At 40.0% G+C, this 13,898-nt stretch overlaps 1 protein-coding gene across 7 annotated transcripts in view; it reads right to left on the reverse strand.

The window, feature by feature from the left end:
- Positions 1–13,898, reverse strand: part of ARID1B (AT-rich interaction domain 1B) — a 324,330-nt gene that overhangs the window by 22,276 nt on the left and 288,156 nt on the right. For all 7 annotated transcript variants that reach the window (XM_074537691.1, XM_074537692.1, XM_074537687.1 and 4 more), the window contains 4 exons: positions 11,761–11,870; positions 10,844–11,002; positions 4,680–4,889; positions 1,090–1,294 (listed from right to left, as the gene is read on the reverse strand). In XM_074537691.1, the coding sequence (XP_074393792.1) occupies positions 1,090–1,294; positions 4,680–4,889; positions 10,844–11,002; positions 11,761–11,870 (684 nt within the window). The remainder of the gene's footprint in view (positions 1–1,089; positions 1,295–4,679; positions 4,890–10,843; positions 11,003–11,760; positions 11,871–13,898) is intronic.

Genomic DNA, 13,898 nt, shown 5'->3' on the forward strand with positions numbered 1-13,898 from the left:
GTCAGTGAACTGTACTAACAGAAATTAAGTGAATTAATATTTTCCTAAAACTGTGTTCTACCACAAGAAACTCCTGTAAACATTTCAGAAATTATATTCTCTTGGCAATAAATGATGGTGGTCTGCCTAATAAGTAACTGTGCAAATTCTGTTAAATGATTTTGTTGGTCAGAAAAACTAGCAACAAAAGGAATAATCCAAAATAACTAAGGGGTTTTTTTACTCTTCCATGGGTAGTCCAGAAGTCAACAGCTAGACTAATACTATGACTCTTCCTATGTACTTAAAATGTTTTCACTCAAGAATAGTTCTGCCTTGAGTATCAACTGTGACTATTAAATCTTGAATATCTGAAGTGGCATGAATTTAGAAAGAAAACAGTGGTTTTCTTTTACACCACACTGTAAATGCAAGAAAGAGCAGCCAAAATAAAGTAATCCCAGTTCCAATTTTTCAGATGAGAAGATAAAAACAGTGATCCTAGCAACCTACCTGACACAGAGCAACAAAAGAACAGAGCGTGCCTCCAAACTAGGATGTGTGGCAGTGAGGACACACCGTACTCTCAGCTCTCCATCTGCCACACACTGAACACAAGCTGCACCAGAGCAACCATGTGAGACACGCCCATCAGTCCAGCATCCGCCATCCTGCTCCAACTGAAGCCTTGCTGATCAACACTTGTGCTGAAAAGCAGCTTCAGGCACAGCAAGGAAAGTGCAGGTACCAGAGCCTGACCTTAGGCAAAAGCATGCTCCTGTCATACAGCAGAAGCACATCTGTGCAGACCTCTGTTCTTTTTATTAGGCCCATGCACTGAATGTGAAGGGTACGCTGGCACACACATCTTTATGTGTCAGACTGAGGAAGGACAAACCAGACACACAACTGTGCTGGTGCTTCAGAGTTAACTCTGATTTGACTCAGGTGCTGGCTCCAAGTCTGAGAACAAAGACTCCAAAAACAGGTTTATCCCTGTTTTTCCAGCATTATCAAGACATGCTTATAAATACATAGGGTGCAACAACCTAGCATGCCTTACATTAAAAATGGTTGTGTAAGAAGGAGGCTGCAGTTTATTTGACTTACCAGGAGATGGCGGCTGAATCTTAGGTTGTTTCTTGGTATCACCAGTGCTGAAGACTTCTGGAGGGGGCTCCTCCCCTCGCTCAATCTTGCACTCGAAGGCAAACAGGTACTGAATGTATTGTTTTTTCAGGGAGCTGGCTGCGCTGCTAGAAGTGCCAACGTTCAAGGTGGTTGCCAGCTCACGCCACTTCTTGTTTTTATTAACCTAGCAAAGTAAACGGCAGAATCGTTGGTTTGCAGCAAAGTGTTTTGTTTAAGTCAGGAAACAAAAAAGGAAAAAAAAAAGCACTTAATGTCTTGGTTTACTTTTTTTTATTTTCCTCTTTTAACTAATGCTCATTACTCCCACATGCAGTAATGCACAGACAGCATTTACAGTTATAAAGCCATTAAGGAACCTGCTGATAGCTACATAAAAAGCTTTGCTTGTGGAGTCTTCTGCATGGTGCATCCTTTAAATGTCTTACGCCCTTCCAGGGCCTATGCTCTTCAGTTAGCAATCCATCTCCAAGCAAATTCCTGCTCACTCTCTCCCTCCCCGACACCCACCCACACCCACCCCTCTCTAATTAAAAAGCAGCTTCTAAAATATAATTTAGAAAGCACTAACAGTGTTATTCTGCAATTTGTTTGAACACTGATATGAAAAATAAATTTTTCTCCCAAATAGCCACCAGCTGTCAAACAGTTTAGCTTGTAATTCCTGGTTCAATTCCTTTCACTTTAGTGCATCTTGCAGGGACAGATCAATGATCCTCTGGCTAGATGAGAGGCAGAGTGAAGCCAGGCCCTTAATTAATTAAGGCAGACTTCAAACACTCACGGCTAGTCCAGCAATACTCTGTATTACAGTGCTGACTGCACCACTCCACTGTGAGTCTTGTTTGCAGTGTAAGGCTAAGAATATTGAAAGACTCTGCTCATGAGTTCCTCAAACACAGCTGATCTGTAATAATAGCCAAGTTCATTTGTCATCCTGGGTGATGCCACTGACTCACTCGACTGTACCACTCGTAGCAGCCACTGCTTTTGCTTCAACACCTGATGCCTTTGAGTTCATTCAACCAGTTATACAATTTCTAGGTATGATCCAAGGAGCAGGGTCAGCACCAAAATAAATTGGCTTTAAACATCTGAGAAATCTCATCTTTTGTGGGTAGCAATTTTGATTCCATGATTGTCTGCTACTTGCCCTAAGGCCTGATATTTTAATGACTCCAGCTTAACTTGTATAGATAGAAAGATTATCATTAGCCATACTATTCCTTAGTCTGTGTGCCAGCAAAGAAAACATTTTTTTAAGTTTCTCTCAGTGTTTAATAACACTGTAACTGCTGCCAGTCAGCAAAGATCTTTTGAGGATGGCATTAACAGCAAGCAGGTTGGCATGGCTATGCTAAGTGTTTTTATTTCTCTGGTACATCCTACAAGAACCCAGGAGTTAAAGGAGACCAGATTTTCATTAACTGCCCTTGTTGAGGCCTGAAATCCAGTTATACAGCTCTTTGTGCCTACTGGCTTACAGCTAAGTGGTGCGTAATGAACACATTGCATAATGCAAACAGAAACGTTCGTGCCTAAATGCCCAGTATATTGGCATTTAAAGAAAGACTGCCAGCAGCTGGTCTGTTCCTGTTGGGACCCCAGCAAGGGCAGCTCCTCAGACAGGGAATATGCACCACTGCTGCACAGCTCCTCTCCCTGCCACTCTCTGGGCAGAGTCACGAGATGTGGAGTGCAGCAGCTGGAGCAACAGCTTTTTAGGAGGGCATCACACAGACGCATTTAAATAAAACTCAGCAAGCAAAGCTCGGCACCTCTGAGTAGCTCTAAACAGATAAACATAGTGACCATTCATGTGAGCGCACCAGCAAAATCAGGAGCCTTCATTTTAGGTGTAAATTTTAACCAGTACAAGCATTTGTAACTCAAGCTCCTTCAAAAACCAGTCTAAGTGAACGGCATCTATTCTTTGGCAAAGCATAATGTCTGTCACTGAAAATCAACACTGAATGTCCCAAAATAAAATAAATTTCCATAATAAGCAAACATGAATAACTCTCTAGAATATCCCATCTGCCCCCCATCTTGCTCAATTTTTGATGCTAAGAGTCACACTGTGGGCACAATCATGCTGTACGAGGCAGAGCAGCTGCATGATACGATTTACCTGTAATAAAGTTTCTGAGCTAAAAATAATCAAATCCCTATGATGCTGAGGGGCATGAGCTGATCACTAAAAATGTCAGCATAACATCTCTTACCAATATACAGCATTTAACAACAGACCGAACGAACTATCTTAGGTTTCTCTGCCTTCCTTTAATAATAAGAATAGCGAAAATCCCTGGATTTGAAGGGCCAATGATCTAAACCAGTAGTCAAATCCTGTGTTGTGAGGTGCACTATTAAAAATAGCTTTGAAATGGGTACTAACTGATGATGGACATTCCCTTCTTGAACTAACCACATACATTATGAAAATATGTTCTTTTTTGGAGACTCTAATTTGCTTGCCATATTTTTGAGTTCAGATTTTGTAATTAGTGGAGAATTGCATGTTTTAATATTACATTTTTTATAATATTACACATGCATATTTATCTACATGTTAGCTATGTTTAAGACCTCTTTTGCAAGGCATTGAACAAATGTTCTCATAAACACAGACCTAATGGATCCCTGCACTTCACAGGAGTGTCTAGTGTCTAGCCAGTGATCCCCTAGATGCAAGAGATGCTTGTACAAGCATCAGGCCAGGACAGGTGACTTTGAATGTCAAATCCAAGACTGCAAGTACTGACTGTTTTCTCCTTCTTTCCCTTTAGATGCTAAACAGTGAAACATCTCATTTTGCTCTGTGGTGAGCAACCCTATAGAACTCATGAATATTTTTCCAACATCCCTTTGCAAAACTTCAATTTAACTAGCGAGAACTCAAATGAAAACTTCTGTCTCCCATCTGTGACTTTTTTAGTCTCAGCTCTTCCTGCTTTCATTTTTCTTCAACTCATTTAGGTAATTCACATTTTCCTTGTAATCATTATGTTAGCAAGGCAACCCAAAGCATCCTGTAAGCATTTTCCAAACAGAGCACAGTCCGTGTCTAAGAAACACATATACTGTATAGAGACACTCAGAATTAAAGGTTTGGGATGAAGGAGTGTGTTTTAAGAATATGTCTGTAGTTTCTCTGGGGAGGTTAACTGAACTGTCCTACAGGCTGTATCTCTATGCAGGAAAACTGGACTTTAAAATTTCCTTTTCCTTTTAGCTCTATCATCTGCCTCTTACATGTAATTTTGATCCTGTGGCCTTTTCCTATTTTCTTCTCTCAGCAGCATTACTAGATTCCCCTGAAAAGGCAACAGTTTCATCTCTCTACAGCGAGGGTCAATCTTGATTCAAACTTTAAAGTTTTACGGCCATTATGCAGCCCAAAATGAACTCCAGACAGCTATCAAAGCATGAAACCATTTTCTTCAACAATATTGTCTGGGCTGAAAACCTAATGATGTATCCAGCAGGAATAGTCTAGAAAAAAAGAATATTGACTTTTTGAAGGTTCACTTTTAACCAGTTCTTCTCACCTGTGCTAAGCCTCCAATCTCCTTGACGCAGACATAGAGCCTGAAGAGGTCCAAGGGCTTCTTGCCCACAGCTGGCAGGCTGGCCACAGGCGTGCCCCTCTCCTCCATGAACGTCAGGTACCGGTCCACCCACAGCTTGCGCTCCGGCTCATTTCCCAGCTCATAGACTTTAGTGATCTTCTCTCCAGTTGTGGTAGAGGAACTTGATTTCTAAATTGCAAGAAGAAAAGAAAGAGTTGGGGGAAGGGTGGGAGGGGAAGGCAAAAGAAAGTAAGAAACTCACAACATTGAAAAGGAGAAGATGTCCAACAAACTAAAGCTATCACACAACAGTCAGGAATGAAGGCTACTAGTTCAGGCACAAACAGTACATTCTGTCCATATACAGAAAAGTCAGCTTTATAAATAAAGGGCCCAAACTCCCCATTCTCATATTTCTTTCACTGTTCTGAACTTTGGATCCCAGAAGGCAAGTTTCTGATGTTGCCTCAAGTAATTTTAAGAAGAGGTAGCTCTCACAGAGTGCTTCTTGTCCACTTATCTCAAAGTGCTTTGCAAGCAACTATTTCAGTAAAATTAGAAACAAGTTTGTTCCACACAAGTTTAGAAACTCCTAAATCCAAACCTATCCTCTCCTCTTTGCCCTCAAAGATGGGCTAGAAAACCTGAAAGTGATCCTCCAGAGCAGGAATTGCACAAAAATAGCCTAAAGTGTGAATCATGGCAAACTAGTACATGGAGAAGTAGTCCTCTCTTCAAAATCATAAATGGTTATGCTTTATTACCACTTCTCACCACTGGTGGCCAAAAGGCAAGATAAGCAAGAGTGCCTACAGTGCAAGGAGATTGGTGGCAATACTCTTTGTGAACTGCCAATTAGCTGCCTGATCCAATAAGGCTCGTAAGTAGCAACTACTCTTCTCCCTTGCTGGAGTACAGATGATATCCATCTCTGTTGTCCTACCTTGCAAAGGGAATGTGTGTTATCACCTGGGGAAAACCAAGGACAGACAGCAATCAGAGCTGAGACACCACCAGCAAAAGCAGAAGAGGTGGCAAGAGCAGAATTCCATCTCTGTTGCAAAAAGGCAGGAATGAACCTGCTTTTTCTCTTTTTTCCCGATTTTTTTTTTCTCCCTAATGTATAGACAGCAGAAAGCACTGAGGCTGCCACACAAGCTATAAATTCTCACCATATCTTTTCTGTGCAATGTAACCCTGTGAGCTGGGCTCTGTGCCATGTGTGGACAGACCCTGTCACAGCCCCTGCCCAAGCACAGCTCTGACAGCAGAGGGGCTGCTGCTAGAGCAGGACAACCCTCCCACTTGCACAAAGTGAACTGATTTGCTCAGCGGTGGAAGATGGGAGTGGTTCAGAATTAAACATAAGGGAAAAAGACTGACATAAAGCTTTGGGAAAGGAGCCAAATATGTGAAGGGAAACATATCCTTTATGTCTGTATAGTAAAAGCCTAAACTTTGTTGTTGATTGCAGTAGACACTTCTTAAAACTCATCTAGTCAATCACTTTTTCCCTCTTTTGCCTTTTCCTCACTTTGAACTGAAGACAGACTATTGTCAAGTAAACAGAAACTCATTCCTAGTTGAACATCTCTAAAAAGGATCCTCACTGCACCTCACAGATGCTACAGACCCACTCACTTGTCCATATCCCCACACAGTGGTGAGGCCTGGCACTCAACACCATGAAAAAGGGATACAGCAGAGTAGAACCCCACTGCCAATGATTTCAAGAGCATTGCCACCATTCATCTTGCATGTTAGCCTGGAAAATATGACAGACTCTGTATCTCCTTCCAGCTACCAGCTGCAACTTGGCAAAACTGGAAAAGAGTCAGGAGAAAAGAAACATGAAGCCAAGGGGGTGACCCAGCAGTTCCATGAGCCATTGCTGTTCTTTCCAGTGAATGGATATTAATTTTAATGAAATAAATAGCTTCCTTTAAAGTCTGCTGCCTTGCTGACACTGTAACTTCTTCACAGCAATCCTTCCTACAGACATATATGATTACATTTCTTAGCAATGAGGTGCATGCCTGAATTTACTTCAGCCAGACTCAGTTGTGTTACAACTCCTACTGAAGTGAGAGTCAGGGCTAAATTTGTTTTATTAATACTAAGTGGCTGGCAGGAAATACACTGACATGAATCCTGCAGATTATGCAAAGAAAGCACAAACTGATTCTGTAATAGCTACCAATTTACTGAAAGCATCACTTGCTATATATCTGGGTACTCAAGAAAATCAGTTTAACTCTTAGCAACAAATACATTTTGTCAAAGTTTGGGAGGGTTTTTTTTGGGTAGGTGAAAAGGGGGAAGTAGGGAAGTCATGTTGCTACTAATTTGATGTTGTGGTGAGCACCAGATACATGATCACACAGGCTTGAACAGCTGAATGAACTGGAACTACTCCACTACCTTTTGCAGTAAGCACAAAGTTAACTCTACTGCTCACCAGCATCAATTTTAATCTGACACTTAAGATGCCCCCAGAACTCTACAAAAATGAAGGTGGGAAATTCCAGCTTTTACGCAGAAAATTTTCAATGTGCTCATATTCTAACATATGAGGCAACAAAACAGTTTCTATTTCACTTTTATGGTGAACCATGATTAAGAAAGTTCAGATTTACCAGTTTTAGGGTTTAATTTTTATTTGTTAAGATTCACTGTTTCAAATCAGAATCAGAGCAGAAGGGAAACAGTTAAGATTTTTCTTTCTGCATTTTTCTACTATACATCTCAAATGATGCTGCTTTTCAGCAGTGTGGCAGCAAGCTCTAAAATGACAGTATAATCTGAAAACTTTTCACAGCTTACAGAAGGTAAGAAGTGTTTCTTACTGTGTGAGCTTTCAGGTTGTCATGCTTTGTAAAATGGGTGCAATTTTCTTCTAAAATGAAATGTTAACTTTAGAAGAATGCACTGGAGGGAAGAATGCTATTCCTCAAGAGTAAAGATCTTTTTCTCTTCTCTATTTTTATAAAAGTAAATGGATAAAAATGACAGGTGTGTGCAAGCTAGTCTATACACAAACAAACTTGAGTTTCAAATGGGCAGGTTCAGCTGGAAGCCTAAATTTACCTATAAATATTAACCCTTACAAAGCAAGGGTTTATAAAAGAAAGATCCCATTTTAAACTAAAATGAGCACATCCCAAGCAATGCTGGAAGAACACATATCATGACCTTTCCTTCTGTTAAGTATGTTGATAATTCTGGTGACAGAAGAATGCTAGTGCAGGCCTATGGCACATTAATTTACTGATTTAGTTATAGCCTACTCTGCCTGCAATCACCAGCACTCTTCTACACGATCCACTGGCAGTGTTTGAATGGGTGATTAAAAAACTCCACCAATGCATGTGGATACCAAAGCCAATTCCCCTACTGAATCTGTCGAAACCCATACTTTCTTTTCAATACACCTACCCACTATTAAAACTGTATTATATGCAGATCCTCGTATGGTGAGTCTGCAGAATCCTTCAGAGCAACACAAATTTATGTAGGAGTTATTTTCACATGAAAGGCAGTGGGTAGCTGCTTCTCTACATGTCTTGAAGGATCTGTATTTATACAATTACCTACTGTTCACTTCCCTGACTTCAGTGAAGAATTTGCCAATATTACACGTGTTACACAGATCTCTTTTGCTACAGAACAGAGTATGCATACACAGGCAGCTAAAACTGCTAAAGTCCAATCCCTGGCAGAGGCTTGTAGAGGATACATTCCTTTGTTAATATTTTCTCCTGAAGGACTCTGGAGATCCCTCCCAGCTAGCACCAGGGAGGTGTAGTACTGTTCAGGTGCATTCACTGTCATGTTCCTGGGTACCTATGGACAGTTAACAGCATTTTATGGGGTTTTTGTAACCTACTGTTTTACTCATGTTGCAGTGACCCTGCATGGTTTAGACCCTCACTTGAAATGCCTCTTTTAAAGAATTTTAGAACTATCTCAACACTGTCAGGGATGCACATTATAAGCAAAACTGGTAGAGCAGAAGTGTCCTTTTCCTGACATACCCAAGGAAGCCTCAAAACCTAAAATTCATCAGTTCTTTCTCCCCATTTTCTCGTGCCTCACTTCCACATAAAACAGCTGAAAGAGAGGATCCACTTAGTAGGATCACAGGGATACCTTGAAGTGAATCAGAGACCATTCACCCCTGCTTTTATTCTCTACTGGAATGGACAAGTTGTAGCACATGAAACAGCTTTGGGATTTAATGAAGCAATTCAGGCTGTTTTCAAGTGTAACGAAATGCCTGCAATCAATTGTTCCAGTCTATGTCAGGCTGCTCTTGAAGTCGATGAAGTTATCCAATCCACTGGCCTTCATAGGTAAAAAGGGATCAGCTCATTTGCAGCACTTATTTTTCTATCATTCCAAAGCTCTGTATTTATCCATGTCTAACTGAACCTTTTGGAGAGAAGGACATTCAGAAGAAACTGAAAGCACAAACTTTCTTCATTTATTTTTTCCAGTGTTATACTCTGTCAATAATCTATACTTTATTTACACAAAAAAAATCTCCACATCTGTTCATGATGACTCCAGGATTTCCTATGCAGTTTATGCAATGAGCTCAGGAATACATTCTTGTTTGGTTGTAGAGGAAGCATTTGATGTGTTAGACAGCCCATGCAATTACTCTCTTGCTTTCCTCCAGAAAACTGCCCAAACAAGCAGTACCCCAAACATCACTACAAAGAAAACTAACAGAATTTTTGGTGTCACCCTTGCACAAATGTTTTTAAGAAAAAGATGAGACCTTGTGGGAACAAGTAACATCAGCTGCCTTCTGAGACTCAAAGTTGCTGTCAAATCAACATCCAAAGATATAAATGGTGCATTTCATGCCATGCTGCCCCCTTGCTCAGGGGATTCTGTAAATGTCTGGGTTTTGGATGGTTAGATCTCCTCCTCTCTGACTGGCCTTCCTCTGTTTGCCCTAAGACATACTCTTTAACATATCACTTTGTAAAAACTGTTATCAAAGAATTACAGCTAATTTAAGTGCACTTTAACACTGGGGAAAACCCCCTTTATATCCTGCACAAGAATATGTTACATTATTTTTCTACAGAGAAATGATCATAATTTCTACTTTTGAAAGAGAGGAACAACATATATATTCCTAATTATTAAAAAACAAAACAAAGCAAAAATGACCAGATGGTTATTTGCTCCCCATAAACCATATCATCTTACGTCTGCATTTCCCTTTTCTATATATGTATATAGATTTTCTACATGTATGCATATATATAGATAGATAGATAGATAGATGATGACATTTGGTTTTAGCACCACACATCTCTCTCAGGTTCTTCTTTACAACCTGTATGAGACTGATTAAACATTACTCATCTAAAAAAACAGTTCTCTAAAAATCTACATGCATCAGGATCTTTTTTCAGCTCACAGTGTGGGTTATTTCAAAATAACCAAATGAGGCAAATTAGAAACAATTTTGGTTTAGACTGTGCCTTGACAGCCTAATGGCTGTATTTTCAAATACACAATTCAAAATTAAAAATATTTCATAAATATAAATGGCAACTTTTTTGTGGTGCTGAGTCTATAATTTAACTTTTGATGGTATTAGTTTCAATAGGGGAGAAGATTTCTCATTTTGTTTTGTTTTTCTTTTTTTTTCCTTTGTTCTTTTTCTCCCTAAATAATCCTAGTAAAGACAAGTACAGCAACCAGAGTGAAGTCAGTTGTGTGAAGGAGTTTGGGCCCAGGAACAGAAATGGAATTGTTCTTAACAACACAGTTGGCATGCTTGGAAGCTGATGCATTACAGGAAGGATGTTTTCTCCACAACAACTGCTGTTTTACCAGACAGCACACTTGCATGATGCACACAATTTTACTCTTTCTTATTTCAAAGTACTGTTGGGACAAATTTTGCCCTTGGATAAGCATGCTCAGGCCCCACTGAAGCCAGGCAGTGGAACTTACAGTCATGTGTCCGAGAGCAGAATTTGTACCCAGTGTTATAAAGAAAGAAAACTGTTTAGTAGATAAATAATAAAGAAAAGGAATTTACAAAACAAACAAGCAAGCATTAAAATATAATTAATTACAAAAAATAAACAAAAACCAAAATAACCAGAGCCACTTACAGGGCTTGATGGAGTCTTTGGCCAGCCTGGGCTGCTAATGCTATCACTTTCATCTCCATGAAATGAGGAGATGCTAGCAGAGCTTGGGGACATTGGGGAAGGGACTGGCAGGTTGCCTGGGGTTGGGGGCTGAGAAATACCCTGAGAGCTGTAGCTATCCTGTGGTAGAGGAATACAAAAAAAAAAAAATATGACAAAGGCAGGGCAAACTTTATTAAAAACAAAAAAATATACATCCAGTTTAACAGACTGACCAATTGTTATATATAAAATATATATAAACAGAGAGACACATACAGAAAACACACACATATATAAATATATTTATATATATATATATATATAAAAGATATTAAAACAACATTGTTAATTAGTGTAATTTGGAAAGTTTGCTGGATGCTTGGCTAAAGTCACTAAGCCACCATGCTTACTTCAAGCTCACATGAAATGCTAAGCATGGGTTTCCCGTTATGAAAGAAAGAAACAAAAACAAGCCGTTTGCCTTATTTAATCAAATAAGGCAGGAAAGCAAAATATTAAAGCATGTTGCTGCTGCAGCCAAAACAGGAAGCTATAACTGAAGGCAGAGAAAAATGGCTGCGAGGACGGAAACCCGGCAAGACCCTTCTCTCCCACCCGCCTGGCACAGCCAAATGCCCACGCAACGTTTGGCTTGCGATGCTTTGCCCCCGCAAGTTAAAATGCCGTAAGAACTAGTAACTTTCAGATCCACACAATGAAGAAAATAAAAGAAAAAAAAAAAAAGAAAAAAACCAAAAAGAAACAAATAGATTGCACGTGAATAGAAAGGCATGCAGGAAAGAACAGAAGTGGGTAGGCCAAAACCAGGAGATGAAGGACAACACAGCAGACTTCTGCGGGCAGAACCAACACCATGTGCGGAAGGCGGTAAATACCTTTGACTTGCTCTCGGGCTGGGGGGCTCCTTCTTCTTTGCCATCTGCTTTGAGAGGAAGGGGAAGTTTGGACTCACCAGGTGTCATCATATCTGCAAGACCCATAGGTGCTAATCGAAAACAGGAGAAACAGTTAAGCATGACTATGTTTGGCTGTGTAGGAAAAAACATGCCTCCTGCTGCATGGTTGTGGTGCCACGGGAAGGAGAGGTTTTCCCACGTCTGTCCTGTTACTCTAGCAGCCAGAAACCTGGAAACCTCTTCAGTTCAAGTGAGGAAAAAAAGGACAATGAACAAGTAGAGAATACAAGCACCATGCAACAACAACCATCACTTAACAGAGTAGAATTCATTCTTCATGCTGCTGGTGCTTTTCAACTGTCTCTGCATTTGACCACAACATTTTAACAAAATAAGTCTGTTTTAATTACTGCACTCTCCCTTTAGCAATAGACAAACATAAACGAAAACAATGCACATTCTCCTTGCCATGTTGAATCCAAGAAAAAACCTGAATTTTCCAATTACATCTGTATTAACGCTGGTGTCCAGCAGATAATTCCTGCCCCTACCGACTTCAATATGAATGGCTCAGCTACTGTGAGCCTTAATTACAGAATTACAAGCTGTAAACCGTGCTCTGTTGGAGAACCAGCACTCAGCTTCTTCCTCCTGCCAAAACGAGGTGGGACTATAACAAACACATAAACGTCTTTCTCTGATAATGGCATGCAGTTGCTTCCCAGGGGTGCAAGGAGTTTAAGGTTTTTTTTTTATTTGAAGATGCAAGTGCCAAGTATAGTATTACTGCTGCAGAGCTGCTGGGTTCCTGGTTCCTGGATTTCTAGAAAGATGCAAGAAGAAATATTCAGACAAATAGACAGAAAATACTGGGCAGAGCAGATGCTAGGAGGTGCCACGACACTGAATCAATGCAAATAACCAGAAAACAGCAGCAAGACACCAGGTCATTCTTTGCCTGCTGAAAACCATGTGCACAGCATTTGTGAAAGACTGGATAACGTTCCCTTTCTCTCTTTTTAATCCCCCTCATGCCCTTCTTTCAAAGGATATGAGGTAAAAATTCAGAATAGCCTAAAAGACAATAAAAAAGAAAAAATACATATCCCACATGTAAACATGCAAGAATCAGTAAAGCATCCCTGTCTTTACCAGAGCAGTGTGACTCTCACAAAATGACAGTGCTGGCTTGCACCAGGCAGCAGGCACACTGCACAGCGAGCCAAAGACAGGAGGGGGAAAAGAAGCTTTAAAAATACTTCACAGATTGCCCACTACAAAATGATTATTGCACATATTCATGTATTACTATGTTTTAGAAAATAATTAGTTTTAATTACAGCAGTGAGAGCATGAGCAGGACTCTAGCGAATACGCTGGCAAGCTTTGCAGTGCTAATTTGCTAATATCTTTAGCATCACTGCAGGTTGAGACTCTGGCTCTGCCAAAAAAACCTACCCAGCCATGTGCCATGTGAGTTTACAACTGTAGGCTCAATACTCAGCTTTGAACTGCCCGTGTTTTTCATGGGCACATTTTCTTGTTTTTTCAAAGCACATTTGAAGCCCAATCAAGCCCTTAAAGTCATCACAACACATAAATCATAATTGAGATTTAAAAAAAAAAATACTTGCAATACTTCAGACTTCAAGAATTGGAACAAAAAGCCTTTTACAAGTGATGCAGCTGCACAGAAAAATCTATTGGGATCAGCTAAAAATGCTGTTATTTTTATGTATGTGTGTGAAATCTCAACAAAACAGCCAGTCAACATGCTACTGGGAAGTCAGCATCCACTAAGCATTCGATTTGTATGCATTTTGCCCTTATACTCTGCTTGAGGAGCTGAGGCAGCTTGTGACCATTCTCAAGTGAAGGATGGCAGCCTAACATGTTCTAGTTTTGAATTTGCATTTTAAAAAAATGGTTATTTTTCTTTCAGAGATTTAAAAAAATACATGAACAAAATGGTCAAATATATGCCACAGTGTGGTTTCAAACTGGGATGCAGAACTGTTATACAAAATCCATTTTAACAGTTAACACATTTCATGCTGTGAAAGTGCTACAAAAGAAGTCTTGGGTTTTAGCTTTGAAGGAAGCAAAGCTGACCCTTC

This window comes from Zonotrichia albicollis, chromosome 3 (assembly GCF_047830755.1).
Source record: "Zonotrichia albicollis isolate bZonAlb1 chromosome 3, bZonAlb1.hap1, whole genome shotgun sequence".
In the NCBI taxonomy this organism is placed as follows: Eukaryota; Metazoa; Chordata; class Aves; order Passeriformes; family Passerellidae; genus Zonotrichia; species Zonotrichia albicollis.